Raw genomic sequence first — 16,770 nt, forward strand, 5'->3', positions numbered from 1 at the left:
CACTAAAGGTTTTGTCAGAGGAGAATAGTTGGTCTGATCAGCGCATTTCTTGCATTTATCGTAACAGTCCTACTGATGAGGCTCAGACTGGTACACCACTTGGCCAGAGCCCTTTGCTTGTCCAGTAGCCCTCATACATAAAACATCTTGGACTATGGCAATGGAGCTGAAGTACTCAGATTCAGATTCAGATTCAATTTTAATTGTCATTGTCAGTGTACAGTACAGAGACAACGAAGTACTCTTTGATCAGCTGTGACTCGTTGACTCTGAGCTCTCTGCACCTCCATATTAACGGGGCGGTCATGGTGGCACAGCGATGGAGTTTCTGCCTTACAGCGAATGCAGTGCCGGAGACCCGGGTTCGATCCCGATTACTGGTGCTTTCAGTACGGAGTTTGGACGTTCTCCCCGTGACCTACGTGGGTTTTCTCTGTGATCTTCGGTTTCCGCCCACGCTCCAAAGCTGTACATGTTTGTAGGTTAATTGGCTTGGTAAAAGTTTTAAAAAATTGTCCCTCGTGGGTGTAGGATAGTGTTAATGTGTGGGGATCGCTGGTCCGTGAGGACTCGGTGTGCCGAAGGGCCTGTTACTTAGAGGGCTCTGCATCTCTAAACTAAACTAAATTAACACTTCATTTTCAGAGTTAAGGGAAAATTAAGAGAAAAAATTGAATTATAAAATACAGATTAACGACAGGCTTCGTTCGGTATTGCAATTATTTTGATGTTTTTGGACCTGCAACTTAAGGCTGATTAGTCTTGTATTCTTAAGAAATAAAACCATTAGTGTTTCAAAAGTGCATTTCAGCAATCATTTATTCAAAATGTATCCAAATAAAAATATGTACAAATATGAAAAATACAAAGCAAGCACATTCATAACCCACAGTGAAACGAGAGCTAAACAGACAAATTCACTTTTCACGTATAAAACATAATACTCTGCACTTTCCTCAACAAGATCTTCGTTCTTACACTTTGAACTGTAGCAACACAAAGGCTGAGTTTGCATCTATTAACTGGATTAAAAAAAGTCAATAATGTTGTCCAAATTACCAGTCGGATGAACAAGGATAGTACTGGGTGTTTTAACTGATACCAAATCCAAATGTTATACTATTCTCTAAGATGCCAAAGACCATGGATACTTAATTTGATATTATGTGTCGGAAGGAACTGCAGATGCTGGTTTACATTGAATATAGACACAAAATGCTGGAGTAACTCAGCGGGGATAGACAGCATCTCTGGATATAAGGAATGGGTGATGTTTCGGATTGAGACCCTTCTTCAGACCGTTTCGGCCCGAACCGTCACCCATTCCTTCTATCCAGAGATGCTACCAATCCCGCTGAGTTACTCCAGCATTTTGTGTCTATGATATTATGTTGTATGCACTATGTTATTAAGGCAAAGGTATTTTGTTGAATTATTCCACTGAAATTATTTTTTTCAGCGTGGGAAATATTGGAGTGTTACACCAAGCTTGGGTATAATTTTAATTTAAGCACAGGAGGTACCATAACCTGATTCAACCTATGCTTAAAGGTTCCATTTGTCTCTGGGCCCAAGAGCAACTGAGCTCCAGGGTTCAATGTTAATCTTGTCCGTGTGGAGTCTGTATATTCGCTTTGCCAATATGGGTTACCTTTTAGTTGCTCCCATTTCTTCCCATATATCAAGCCATGCTGCTAGCTTAATTACATTGTAGTGTAGGTTAATGTCAAAAAGAATCAAAATAATTGATGGGCATGTGACTGAAAATAAGTTTCAGGGCAAAAGAAAAGTGAGAAGAGGCATTGGACAATGGTATTACTTCGCCTGGGAGCTAGAAAAGAATCTACACTGACTTGCCAGCCAGGTTATTAAAAACAAGATAATAGTTCACAGTTAACGTAGCTACATTTAAATCAACAACTTCAATGAAGTCTATAGTTAATTCTCCTATAAGGTAATGGCATCTACCCCCTGTTTTAATGTCTTTGCAGCTCCTAAAAACTCTGGAAAATTGACCTAAACATAACATTTTGACTGTCTCTGATGTTACCTTGAATTTTTGGATGTTGGATTCTGCAAAAGGTGTTGAAGACTTTTGAGCTTTAGATTGTGGCTGTAGAACCTTCCCAGGAGAATATTGTAACATATCAAACTGTTTCATCGTGGCTGGAATATGTGACTGTACAGGAATAAATGCAGAACTCGACAGCTGTACAGCAACACTATTAGAAATGTCGAAGATTATTTGAAGCTGGAGACAATGAAGAGGATTTTGATAAGGATGTCACTATGAGATCTCCACTAAAGTCCAGGCCGTGCCCTTCTTTTTCCTGAAAAGGGAAGATTAGGAAGTCAATATTTTAGCCGTTTTGCCGTAATTCAGGCATGAATCACAGGCACGTGCACTCGCAAACAAACAAGGTGAGAGTTTTAGTTTTATATATGTGTGTGGGTGTGGGCATACACACAATACCATACGAACAAGTCAGCTTTAGTTAACCTGCCATGTTGCCGATACAGTAAAATAATCAGTTGCTTGGCTCCATTTCTTCCTCCACCCCTAAACCACGCAAAAAGACACCTGGGATATCTTTAATGGTTCCTAGTTATTGAATTCAGTAGCAAGAGTTTTTCCCTTCAACAGGTAGGATTTTTTCTGTAGGCTATCTGTTGGCAGGGGAAAAAATGATACTGAACATTAAAGTTTCTTTGAGAACATTAAAATTGTTGTGGACTTTAACGTTATAAGAAAGTCAGTATATTTTACGTTATCGTCAACTTGATGGTCATTGAAGGTCAACTGTAGTGCAACATGAGCCTTGGTAAACCAATTTCTGATGCCTGTCTATTTTATTCTCTCAGGACAAGAACTCAAATAGCCTATGGGCTTATATGAAGCTGATTATGAAGCCATGTCTGTCCCTTCTAAGCAGCAAACATAAAATCCAATGGCTGTATTATTGCACTCTGTTTAGTCTGGGATCAATTAATTTAGGAAAAAATCATGGTTTGAACATTATACTGATGTTTTTAAATTCCATATAAAACAGCACCACATACCATTCTGTAGTCGAGGAACATTTCTTTGAAAGCCAGGAAATCTGTGAAGGTCAGCAACATGTCAAATATATCTCCAGATATCTCGTCTTTATGTTGCCTGCAATAAACCATAATGGCATCGTTGATATATTTGGAGATCTTCAAGGGTAAATTATATTGTTTTATCAACTCAAATATTTCAATTGTCGACCTTCTGAAATATTTTCCAAAAGAAGTGGAAATATTGAGGGAGGATTTCAAGATAGGTACAAATTACGTGCAGTATTGATGGTAAAATCAAGAATAGGATGGTCTCGAGGCTAGAACCTCTTTCAGGTGGGCAGAAAATATACGGGTGAATTGTGGATGATCTATCAACAATTGGCAATTTGTTGTGGCAAAAATTCAAATAGCTTTTGTATGAAATTTGCAAGTCGATAATTATGAAAGATTTACTGCTCACTTTGAGAACCAGATGAAAGGCAGCGGAACAACGGAAAAAAATGGGATGAACATGCCAACTTTATACAACTGGAGAAACTCAGCGGGTGCAGCAGCATCTATGCAGCGAAGGAAATATTTCCTTCGCTCCATAGATGCTGCTGCACCCGCTGAGTTTCTCCAGCTCTTTTGCAGCATCTGCAGTTCCTTCTTGAAAACTTTATACAACTACTTGATCCCATGTGAAAATTGGAATAGAGATTCCACAACAGTGAAGAATCCTGATTTACATATTTAAAATCTTGCTGGATTATTTTGGATGGGAGCTTTGGGCAGCCATTTAAAAATGGAATTGGTTGGTAAAATGACAGCTGAATGATTTTCATGTAGGAAATAGTAAGCATTGGAAATCTCATTCATATTGCTCCTTCATTGTGCCATTGTGAATGTATGAAGAGAAAGAGGAAAAGATATTCTGCCTGGGGTATTTACAGTCACAGCATCTCTCATCAGCAAATGTAAATGAAGAGAAAGCAAAGATAAAAAAACTTCCAGGAACCAACGAGGTCGATTCAGGAATTTTCATATGAGAAGTCTATTCAAGAGGCTGGTAGAAGGGGAACGTCATTGATCTTGATGGGGCGATTCATAAGCCTACTCTTCCCCTTTAAAAAAGGACGGGACAAATTAGCTGCTAATTTTTTTGTACATTGCTGCCTCAGAGATTTCAAGATGCCAATGTAGATTTGTGGCAATCAAACAACTAGTTATTTTCTTGACTGCTGGGGAATCCACCTATTTAAGCAGCACAGTGCTGCAGCTGGCCAAGGTACTGTCTCACAGCGCTAGAGACCCGGGTTCCACTCTGAGCTTAGGTGCTGTCTGTGTGGAGTTTGCATGTCCTCCCTGTGACCATGTGGGTTTCCTCCGGGTGCTCCGGTTTCCTCCCACATCACAAAGACGTGAGGGTTTGAACGTTGATTGGTCTCTGTAAACAATGTCTCCAGTATGTAGAGTCGATGAGCAAGTGGGATAATATAGAATTAATTGGTGATCAGTGGTCAGCATGAACATGGGGACTGAAGGTCCTGTTTACATGCTACATGTCTAAAACTAAAAAAAAAAAATAAGATTTAACTGCTCAGCTTTCATTTTTTCATCCAGTTTATTACCAAAGTGTGAATTAAGAGCGAGATTCCAAACTGAAGGTTTTTGGTCAACTGCACATTTTAAATCCTGGTATTTCAACAAAAACAAGGATTTTCACAATTTATAGCTGTAATCTTTCAAAAAGCAAAAATGAAATGGTTTCACAATTCCTCTCTGCAGTTTATAGCTCCATCTTGTGATGATATTTTAAACAGCACCAAGTCACACCCATAATACAGGCAAGGTTAGCCCTGGTTTTCCTGGGAAATGCTGGCAGTGTTTAAGATAGAATGCCCCAATTTCCACACATTCTTTACAACTGTGATTCAGCTCTTGGTCCTTCTCTAGACTGCTGGGGGATCCACCTATGGACTTGGTATGGGAAAACATCTTCACTGTTTTTAAGAGGTGTAAGGCATTTATTTAAGTTAGTCACACTTAAGAATTTTTATTTGTATTAAGCTTTTTTACTTTTATTTTTATATAATAATTATAATTTTATAATTATTTAGCACATTTTACATTTTTGATCATTTAAGTCTTTCTGCTCAGGGCAAAGCCTGGCAAGTAACAGGTGGATAGACACAAAAAGCTGGAGTAACTCAATGTTTCTGGAGAGAAGGAATGGGTGACGTTTCAGGACGAGCCCCTTCTTCAGATTGGTTGGGGATAAGGGAAACAAGAGATATAGACGGTGATGTGCAGAGATATGATATGATATCTTTTTTCTTTTTATTTCGAACGATTTAAAAAAAAAAAAAAAAAGAAAAGAAAAGATGAAAATGAATAAATAAAAGGAAAATTATATATATACACATATATATATATACATAAATACATACACACATATACATGTACATATATACATACATACATATACACACATGCACATATACATAACATATATGTACATACATAAATTAAAAAATCAAAAGCCAATTTCAACATAATATACATTAGACTCGTTCGAAAAGGGATAGGAAGCAGCCTATGCTTGTCAAGTCCTACCCCCATTCTTCACCATTAACAAATGCAAAATTCAATAAAATAAACTAAACAGACAATTCAAATAAAACTACTCCAATCAAGCTATTAAGAAAAAAAGAACAAAAAAAGAAAAGAACAAAAAGAACAATCACTATTAACATCTGTGAGATTTACATTCTCCTCCCTCATTACTGTACTTTTCAAAGATATATCTTTTGTACATTTTTTTAAATTGCATTATATTCATACTTTGTTTAATCGTTTCGTCAAGACCATTCCACAAAACCACCCCACAAATGGAAATACACATACTTTTTAAATTGGTCCGAGCATAATGCTGATAAAGAACAATAAATGAAAGATATGCAAAAAACATCAATTTCACCACCAATTTTCATCCTGCACTCAAATTTACTTGAACCATCTCAGACACCACCCTCGCCTTTCTTGATTTCACAGTCTCCATCACAGGAAATAGACTATTGACTGATGTCTATTACAAACCCACTGACTCCCACAACTATCTTGATTACACTTCTTCCCACACTGCTTCCTGCAAAGACTCTATCCCCTAATCCCAATTCCTCCGTCTACACTGCATCTGCGCCCAAGATGAGGTGTTCCATACTAGAACATCCGAGATGTCCTCATTCTTTAGGGACCGGGGGTTCCCCTCTCCCATCATAGATGAGGCCCTCACTCGTGTTTCCTCAGTACCCCGCAGCTCCGCCCTTGTTCCCCTTAGTCACAACAGAGACAGAGTCCTCCTCGTCCTTACCTTCCACCCCATCACCCGTCGCATATAACGCAGAATCCGCCGAAATTTCCGCCACCTCCAATGGGATCCCAACACTAGCCACATTTTCCCATGTCCACCCCTTTTCACCTTCCGCAGAGACTATTCTCTCCACAACTCCCTGGCTAACTCATCCCTTCCCACCCAAACCACTCCCTCCCTAGGTACCTTCCCCTGCAATCGCAGAAGATGCAACACCTGTCGCTATATCTCCTCCCTCGACACTGTTCAGGGACCCCAACAGTCCTTTCAGATTAGGCAGAGGTTCACTTGCACCTCATCCAACCTAATTCTCCTTCCCATTCCTACACAGACCTTTCTGTCCTCGGTCTCCTCCATTGTCAGAGTGAGGCTAAATGCACATTGGAGGAACAGCATCTCATATTTAGCTTGGGCAGCTTACAGCCCAGTGGTATGAATATTGATTTCTCTCACTTCAGGTAGCCCCAGCATTCCCTCTCTCTCTATCCCTCCCCCACCCAAGTTACACTAGCTTCTCATTTTCACCCTACAGCCCGTTTCCTTTATCATCGTTACTTTTTTGCATATCTTTCATTTATTGTTCTTTATCTCTCCACATCACCGTCTATATCACTCGTTTCTATTATCCCTAACCAGTCTGATGAAGGGTCTCGACCCGAAACGTCACCCATTCCTTCTCTCCAGGCATGCTGCCTGTCCCGCTGAGTTACTCGAGCTTTTGGTGTCTATCTTTGGTTTAAACCAGCATCTGCAGTTCCTTCTTGCACAAGTAACAGGTGGATGCAGTTGAGAAGGTGGGAGGAGAGTTGAAAGGCAGATGGTTGCACTAAAGCCAGAGATGAAAAGATGAGAAGGTGCGAGACAAAATGTTTGAAGAGTTGTGAATTGTTAAACTAGAGGATTGAAGTAGGTGGAAGGGAAGGGGGATGGGAGAAATAAGGGCCAATTCAAGTGGGACAGTGGAGAGATGGGGGAGGGATTGCGGTAACTAAGATTGGAGAATTCAATGTTCATACCATAAGCTACCCAAGCAAAGCATGAGGCACTGCTCCCCCAGTGTAGGTGGCCTTATTCTGGGAAGAGAGGCAACCCAGGACAGAAGGGTCAGTATGGGAATGGATAGAGCAGTTAAAATGGTTAGCAATCGGGAGATGCAGCAGGCCTTGGCTGACCGAGCACAAGTGTTCAGCGAAACAGTTGCTGAGTCTACACTGGGGCTTGCCAATGTACAGGAGGCCACATTGTGAATAACGACTGGAGATGAGGTTAGAGGAGGTGCACATGAACCTCTTTCTCACCTGGAAGGGCTGCTTGGGGCACTAGATGGAGGTGTGGGAGGAGATATGGGGACAGGTGTTATATTGCCTCGGGTTGCGAGGGTTGGGGAGGAGGTGGTTTGGGTGGGAGTGGATGAGTGAACCAAGGAGTTATCGAGGGAGCAATCTTGCAGAAGGCAGACAGGGGTGGGGATAGAAAGATGTGATTGGTGAATGCAGAATTTGATACAGATGCCCTATTTGCCATTTAGGCACTAAATCAAAGGCACTTGAGGCCAAACAGGCCGGTATTGTGGTAGATACTGCTGTTTACATTTCTCTGGGAGCTGGCACGCCTTTGTGCCCTTTATGGATGAAGTCCACTCTGTATTAATCCTTTGCTCACGCTTGAGGAGTCCCTGGTAACAACTTTCCTGTAGCAGATAGCAGGAAGGCACCATCTGTAAGTTATGTAATTCAATTGCTTTCTTCCTCAAAGATGACCATAATTATAGTGTGGACCCCATCACATACTCTTTCTAGACTTTTGAATGTGAATTATAAAATGCATCACAATTCACCATAGTTTATAGAACTATGATCCTGATTGACGTTTTTGCTCATTACTTAACTTACTGTAATGACGTTGTAAATGTAGCCATATTGAAGGTTGGAATCCTCTCTATTAACTGCTGTTCAATGTACTTCTCTAATAAATTAACCTAGGCAAAAAAAGTCAGCATTAATTACAGTTTACAGGAGTAAAATCTTGTAAATACCTTATGTTATGTGGGTGGAAAACGACAACATGCAAGTATTTTTTTTAAACTAACATGGCACAGCAGGTCCAGGCTCCACAACACAAAATAAAACTGAATAACATCCATATTGTTTTATTGTGACACCCTTGCAAATTAGAGTTTCACTGTACCTTAATTGGCACACGTGACAATTAAATACCCTTTGAACCCTTTGAAGTAATGAAATAAATCATTGATCAGCACTCGTCCACAAATCTGGAATAAGAAATATCTATTTTACCCTGAAAAATATTAAAAAGTGCATAAAGGCAGCCCTAGATTATTGCTAACAGTTAGTTAGGCTTTGAAGCAATGTTTTTTTGTGGGACATATTTTATTCATATTTCATAGAATCAGATGTGCAACACAGACCAGGCTCTGTGACCCACCTTGTCCATGCAGAAACAGTGATGCCCATCTGCACTAATCCCATTTACCAGCAGCATTAGGCCAGCATTCCTCCACTCCTTACCCATCCAAGTACCAAGTTTCAGTTTTAAACTGCCTGTTACCAACTCAGCTTCATTATAGTACTTATTTCATAACAATGTTTGATGGTCACTAGAATGTTTCACAAAATTACACTTGTAACCTGTGTCAGCACAAAAATTTGTAAAACCTCTGCGGTGCTAAGGACACATACAAAGAAATAAAAAGTCAGTAACTCACATATTCTTGGAAAATTGAAGTGTAACTAAGTTTGTTTTCTTCAGTATTCTCAAACTCTAAGTAGTATTTGTCCATAAAATGCCGCTGTAGCATCTGAAATTCTTCATCTGAGGGATGAAGATTAAGAAATTACAAATCACATCTTGCAGCATAGAACATTTGTCATTTATCAATTACATTGGGTAAAATGCACAGTCTTTACTTCAAAACCTTTTATGTCTTTGTTCACATTTAAAGGTAGTGGTGAATGAACAGCATCAGGAAACCAGTACATTTTCCATTTACTTGAAAATTCAAAAGATGCTAATTCTGTAAAAAGCATATTTGACAGGTAACTTAATAGGTCAGATTAACAATTAATGTGTACCATGCTGTTTGGATCGGGAGTGTTGAATACTAAATTCAACATCAAATTGAAAAACATGAATAGGCAGAGAGAAAATAAAATATGATAGGCAGAGAGAAAAATTAAAAAGTAAAAATAAATTCCATTTCACCAGAATATTTAAATGCAGCAGCCTTGCACCGTTCATTGATATTGAACAGCGAGTCTTTTAGCTATTGCACAGCTTTGGACAGCAAGTTTCTAACTCACAAAATAACCAGAACATTTGCCTTCCAATTGCCAGTTTTTGTTATATTTATACCGGGAAGGCAGGTGTCCCTTCGAGGCCAGCATTTATTGTCCATTCCTACTAGTGCTTTAGTAAGTGATGACAGGGGTTAGCATCCGTCCAACTGTGAAAGATGATGGTAGGGCTTTGACGTTGTCCTGCTTGTAGAAAGGAAAGTTTCATCTGTGGTTGCATTTCCTGCTGTGACTGACTAGGCCTATCCTTGAGAGTAAGACCCTCTCAGGGCATCCAGTCTCCGACTGTAGTCTCTGTACATTAGATTCACAATTGTCCTTTAGTAGGTGATGACAAATACCGTAAATCACGTCCATAGTCATAGTGGTGCAAGATAGAAAATTTGAGAAATTTGACCCTGTGAAGATGAAAGGAAGCAATATAATTGTTACTTAGGTTGATGTGCCACTTGAAGAGGGCTTTGCGGATTTAGGAGATGCTGCAGTGTACATGTAGATAGTACATAATGCATTATGTTGATGCTCTTGTGAAGGACGCAGTAAATGCTGAAGGTGGTGGACGGGTGTAATCATTTGTGGTAAATAAAAATGACATGGCCAAAATGACACGACACCAAGACTACAATAAAACAGATTATTCCAAATGCTCAGAGTGACATAAAACTTCATAGTAATTTAGAGTAAATAGATGTGAAAATGTTGGTACAGGTGCACAACCTTTTATCCGGTGTTCCAGAAACCGAAAAGCTCCGAAAACTGGCCATTTTTTCCAGATGTCGTCTGCGCACCAAAGCTCGCGTTTGGCGCCAAACTTGACCCAAAACGACCCACGGTCAACCCAGGTCTGTACTACTGTAGCGGCTGCCTCCTCCCTGGAGACCGGGAGACGCTTAAACATCTGTAAATCATTGCTTAAATGTTAGTCAGTTAGTTTGGAGGGCTTTTATGTGAAGGGGGGTGAAGGGGTAAACTTTAATTCTTAGTCCCCTACCTGGTCGGAGAGGCGGGGAGCGGTCAATGCCTTACCGGGTCGCCGTGCAGTAAGCTCCGCAGCGCTGTGGCCGGTGGGGCCGCGGGCGGCGCCGGTTGTAGCTCCGACCCCGGCAACTCTACCCCTGGCTGCGAGGCGCTCCAAATCCAGCGCGGCCCGCGGCCGGACGCCCCAGCTCCGCGAATGTCGGGAGTCGGCGGCGTCGCAGCGCTGGGATACCAGCGGGGTGCGGGCAATGCCTTACCGGGTCGCCGTGCGGCAAGCTCCGGAGCGCTGTGGCCGCCGACACACAACATCGTGGAGCGTCGCTGGATTTGGAGCCGCGCAGCCAGGGGTAGAGTTGCCGGGGTCGGAGCTCCAACCGGCGCCGCCCGCGGCCGGACGGAGCCCCCAGCTCCGCGGCTCCAAATCCAGCGACGCTCCGCGAATGTTGGAAGAAGGCGGCCACAGCGCTCCGGAGCTTGCCGCACGGCGACCCGGTAAGGCATTGCTCGCTCCCCGCTGGTATCCCAGCGCTGCGATGCCGCCGACTCCCGACATTCCCGGAGCTGGGACGTCCGGCCGCGGGCCGCGCTGGATTTGGAGCGCCTCGCAGCCAGGGATAGAGTTGCCGGGGTCGGAGCTACAACCGGCGCCGCCCGCGGCCGGACGGAGCCCCCAGCTCCGCGAGGTTGGGAGTCGCCGACCAGGTAGGGGACTAAGAATTAAAGTTTCTCCCTTCACCCCTACACCACCACCACCACATAAAATCCCTCCAAACTAACTGACTAACATTTATGCAATGATTCTTCCGGTCTCCGGGGAGGAGGCAGCTGCTCCAGACTTTTCAAGCCGCCCGCGCTACCTACCTAATCTACGCTAAAAATCTTCCATTCTGAAATCCGAAAATGTCCGAAATCCGACAAGTGTCTGGTCCCAAGGCTTTCGGATAAAAGGTTGTGCACCTGTATCTTCAAACCAAAGTTTAGAAAGAGGGATTTAGATGGTTTAAACTTACTCCTATAATATTGTCTCCTCTTACCCATAATAATATCTTCTATGTGCCCAATGACTGTATCAAACTCAGCATCAACATCAGATGAACTGGAAAAGAGATTACAATGAGCTGAATAGTAATTCACACATACTTATACAATACTGCAGTTTCTTAGAATATATATATCCAATTGTCAGAAATAGGGAGGGAATTAATCATCTTTGTGTTAATTGGTAATGCACCTTCTCTGGCCCAGGCAAGCTGCAACTGTTAACGGAGGATATTTCTGTGGTGTTCTCTGAAATCCTTAAACTCCTGGCTGTTTGAAACATACAACCCCTGAGTGGCTTGAAGTCGTCTGAACAAATTGAACATGTTTCATTTTATTCATCCTGTTTTTGAAATTAACAGACTGAAACTTGTCATTTTCTGGACCTACAAAACATTCTTGCTTAGAAGAGAGGTGCAATAGGATAATTATTACGTTTTGGAACTTCCACTTCAGAAAACCAAGTTCTGTTGGCATCTTCTTACAACTCCCCTTGAACTATTTCTATATCCAGATCCTTTCCGAAAACTCTCTTGGTCTGTCTATTACATTGAAACTTCACCCAATACAATCAAATTCTGTTACTTCCTTCTCAGTGCTCCCAAACACCAACACTATCCCTTTCCCAGTGTTCTTGCAAAACCCCCTTCATGTTCTCCTCGACCTTTGCATTCCTGAATACTTCCACATCAAATGAACCATGTACCCACATTTTAGGATAACCTCCTAAATTTTGCTATATGAATTTCCTGAATTAAAAAAAACAAATAATGCACAGTTATTGTTTTGCATTTATACTGAATCTTAAAAATGGACATAGGATAAAATCAATGCCTAATAACTGGTAGTAATTTCATGTAAAAATTTTATGATTGCAAAGGATAAGAGCGTTAACAATAAAGCACAATTTGACATACACTCAATGCAAATCATATAATCATACAGGAGACCTTATTCTATCTTCTTGAAAAAGCCATACAGACACTCCCCGTTTCATGCTCTCTTCCTTGGTCCTGTAAATCCTTTTTGAAATGTATTAATATTTACTTTCAACAACACCAGTTATTCTCAACTTTCCCAGTTAACTGAAATCCCCACATCCATAACAATAACTGTGAACATCCTTTTTACACCATATTATCTGAATGGTGGCCGATTAGGAAAAGGGGAGATGCAACGAGACCTGGGTGTCATGGTACACCGGTCATTGAAATTAGGCATGCAGGTGCAGCAAGCAGTGAAGAAAGCAAATGGTATGTTATCATTCATAGCAAAAGGATTTGAGTATAGGAGCAGGGAGGTTCTACTGCAGTTGTACAGGGTCTTGGTGAGACCACACCTGGAGTATTGCGTACAGTTTTGGTCTCCTAATCTGAGGAAAAACATTCTTGCCATAGAGGGAGTACAGAGAAGGTTCACCAGACTGATTCCTGGGATGTCAGGACTTTCATATGAAGAAAGACTGGATAGACTCGGCTTGTACTCGCTAGAATTTAGAAGATTGAGGGGGGATCTTATAGAAACTTACACAATTCTTAAGGGGTTGGACAGGCTAGATGCAGGAAGATTGTTCCCGATGTTGGGGAATTCCAGAACAAGGGGTCACAGTTTAAGAATAAGGGGGAAATCTTTTTGGACCGAGATGAGAAAAACATTTTTCACACAGAGTGGTGAATCTCTGGAATTCTCTGCCACAGAATGTAGTTGAGGCCAGTTTATTGGCTATATTTAAGAGGGAGTTAGATGTGGCCCTTGTGGCTAAAGGGATCAGGGGGTATGGAGAGAAGGCAGGTATAGGATACTGAGTTGGATGATCAGCCATGATCATATTGAATGGCGGTGCAGGCTCGAAGGGCTGAATGGCCTACACCTGCACCTATTTTCCACGTTTCTATGTTTCTAAAGACCAGGCCACATTTCCTAAAAGGTGATGCCCAAAAATGGACACAATACTCCAGATGGATTCAGGAAAGAAATTCAACTTCCATGCCTTTGCAGCCTATTCCACTATTTGAAAAAGGAAGCATCATGTCTGTATTTATAATGCTTTTAACTTGTCGTACCACCTTCATAGACTTGTGTAGATACCTGTTCCTGCCAGCCAGCATCTTTGTATCTGAATTATCTTCAAAATTATCTTCAGAACAGTGTAAAGAACATCTAATTTGGCCCTTGTGGCTAAGGGGATCAGGAGGTATGGAGAGAAGGCAGGTACTCATGATCATATTGAATGGCGGTGCAGGCTCGAAGGGCCGAATGGCCTACTCCTGCACCTAATTTCTATGTTAATAGCCATTCTTGACCACTGTTATGTAAAAAATATTTTAAATATTTTGAATCTAGGACTCATAGTTTGTCCAGTGATTGACAGAATCTTACTTACATAGATGTGGCAAGATTTTCGACTTCTGAATCTTCCATTTCTACAACTCGATCTCCAGTACCAAAATGAACTATAGGAACAAAAGAATCGTCAGGCTGCCACCCTCTCATTTCTTGCACATTTACAGGTGAACAAAAGACCCTGATGGTGCAAGGTCAGAAAAAATTATATCCATCTGCTGGGACTTGCAAACGTCACTATAGCCACAATAGCAGATTAGATGGGAATTAACAGCAGGTAATCTGTTTAAATGCTGCAAAACGCCAATCATCAGCATTCCAAATAGAAACACAAACTATCCAGACCATTAAACCAAGCAGATAATGTACATATACATTTATCTGTTAATATAATTATATTTACTAATATAATTGTTTTAACAGAAAGCACATTAAAGAAACATGGGGCAGCAGCACATGTTTCATTAGCGGTCAAAATTTATATTTGGCTGAAATTAGTTCCTAGTTTCAGTATTTCACTGTTTCAATGGTTATTTGAGTTAGTATGCACAACAGAAAGAATAAGAAATCTCAACAGCTTCTGGTAAAAAAATGTTAATTGAATTTGAACCAGCCATTTTTCTTGTCTTGATTTGGGCTAGTGCAATATTTTTTACAATACATTACACCTTACTCAGAAATGTATTTAGTTCAATTGCAACATCTTAATTGTTTCCATATACTCACGACAGTGTGGCCAACTTTGGATCAAACTCCATCCACAAGTTTGCAGATGACACAATGCTGGATTACGAACAATGACAAAACTGAGTACAGGATGGAGATAGAAAACATGGTGTCAGGACAACAATCACTCCCTCGATGGCAGCAAGATGAAGGAATTAATTATCGACTTTAGGAAATGTGGCGGAGTACATGCTCCAATCAGCATAGGTACAGAAGTGGAAATGGTTGAGAGCTTCGTTGTTTGGTACAAATATTACCAATGATCTATCGTGGATCAGATGTTTCCAAAGACAATAGACAATAGACAGTAGGTGCAGGTGTAGGCCATTCGGCCCTTCCAGCCAGCACCACCATTCACTGTGATCATGGCTGATCACCCACAATCAGTACCCCGTTCCTGCCTTCTCCACATATCCCCTATCTTGTAAAATGACTTTTACAAACTTCTACAGATGCACCATAGAAAGCACACTGTAAAGTTACATTAGAGCTTGGTTTAGCACAGTTCTGCTCAAAACCCAAAGAAATTGCAGTCATGAATGTAAGCCAGTCCATCACACAGACCTGACTCCCCACCATTTACTCCTTCTACACTTCACGCTGCATCAAGAAAACAGCCAATAATTTCCCATCCTGGTTATCCCTTCTGCTCTCCACTCCTGTCATGTAGAAAATACAGGCGCTTGAAAGCGAGCAACACCAGCCTTGGGAACAGCTTCTTCCCCTTAGTTATGATGTCTCTGAACAGTTCATCCATGAGCATGGGTACAGTCCAATTCTCTTCTATCATTTTGCAGACATTCGAAGTGTTGGACGTGTTGATGGCAGACATTCAAAGTGTTGGAGTAACATAACGAGTCAGGTAGCATTTCTGCAGAACACATTTCGGGTCACGATCCTTCTGCAGACTGATTGTAGTAAGGGGAAGAAAACTGCAATGGTATTCTTGGCTGTCGCATCAACGTGGTTGATCCACGACAGATCGTTGGTAATATTAATGCCAGGGAACCTGAAGCTCTCAGCCATTTCCACTTTGGCACCATTGATGCTGGCTCGGGCATGCTTCCTGAAGTCGAAAACTAGCTCCTGCGTCTTGGTGACATTGAGGGAGAAGTTGCTGTCCTAGCACTATGTTATTAAGTTCTTTATCCCCCTTCCTGTACTTCAACTTCTCTCCTTATCTCACGGCCTTGTGTCTCCTTTTCATCTCTGCCCTTTTGTGCACACCTCTGACCTGTATCTTCCTATCACTTGCCTGGCTTTGTCCCACCCCCATCTCTTCCAGTCTTATCTCCCCCGACTACTACAATATCACAAGATATTGTCCCTACCCGAACCGTCGCCTATCCATATCCTCCAGAGATACTGCCTGACCCGCTGAGTAACACAACACTCAATGTACAGACTAATGGAGCAGAGCTAACGCATTACACCCGCTGCATGGAGCAAGAATCATATATTTAAACCAGAAAGACCCACTGCATAGAACGTGACTGGCCTGGGCTTTTTCCGACAGGTTGTCCGCTATCGTTCGCCATTCAACCAGCACCTTCAGTGAACACAAGGTCAATATTGTGCAGGAAGGAACTGCTTGTGTATGAGCCGCTTTACACCGAAGACAGAGACAAAATGCTGGAGTAACTCAGTGGGTCAAACAACATCTCTGGAGAAGTCTGAAGACAATTCTTGACCATGTTCCTTTTCTCCAGAAGAGATGCTGCTGCCTGTCCCAACTGAGCGACTCCAGCATTTTATGTGCCTGTTTTTATATTTAGTGCAAATCAAAACGGAAGCAGTGGCTGGGATGTTCACGGAGGTGCTGGTGGAAAAGGGCAGCCGACATTTCCCGGGATGTGAGGATCCGGGGCGTTCGCTCCCACCTGGCGACATCCACGCCATTGTTGAGGGGATCCTCTCCACAGCAACGGAACTGACAGGTACCGTCCCACCCGGGTACCGTCCCCCACTGCAACCGCG

The 16,770-nt window shown here is 41.8% G+C and overlaps 1 protein-coding gene across 5 annotated transcripts; it reads right to left on the bottom strand.

Annotated features, from left to right (window-relative positions):
- Positions 1 to 801: 801 nt before the first annotated feature.
- Positions 802 to 16,761, bottom strand: arl2bp (ADP-ribosylation factor-like 2 binding protein). Of its 5 annotated transcripts, none has more exons than XM_055648540.1 (7): positions 16,674 to 16,761; positions 14,108 to 14,177; positions 11,721 to 11,782; positions 9,120 to 9,226; positions 8,287 to 8,372; positions 3,061 to 3,157; positions 802 to 2,330 (listed from the first exon to the last, which is right to left on the bottom strand). In XM_055648540.1, exons 1-7 carry the CDS (start codon positions 16,690 to 16,692, stop codon positions 2,226 to 2,228), a joined length of 546 nt encoding a protein of 181 aa, XP_055504515.1. In that variant the 5' UTR covers positions 16,693 to 16,761; the 3' UTR covers positions 802 to 2,225. The 5 variants fall into 5 exon arrangements, with proteins under 5 accessions (XP_055504515.1, XP_055504513.1, XP_055504512.1 ...); XM_055648538.1 differs by having other exon boundaries at positions 11,697 to 11,782; XM_055648537.1 differs by lacking the exon at positions 16,674 to 16,761 and adding an exon at positions 16,292 to 16,593 and having other exon boundaries at positions 11,697 to 11,782.
- Between the last annotated feature and the right edge of the window lie 9 nt (positions 16,762 to 16,770).

The sequence above is a fragment of the Leucoraja erinacea genome, chromosome 17, assembly GCF_028641065.1.
Source record: "Leucoraja erinacea ecotype New England chromosome 17, Leri_hhj_1, whole genome shotgun sequence".
Taxonomy (NCBI): Eukaryota; Metazoa; Chordata; class Chondrichthyes; order Rajiformes; family Rajidae; genus Leucoraja; species Leucoraja erinaceus.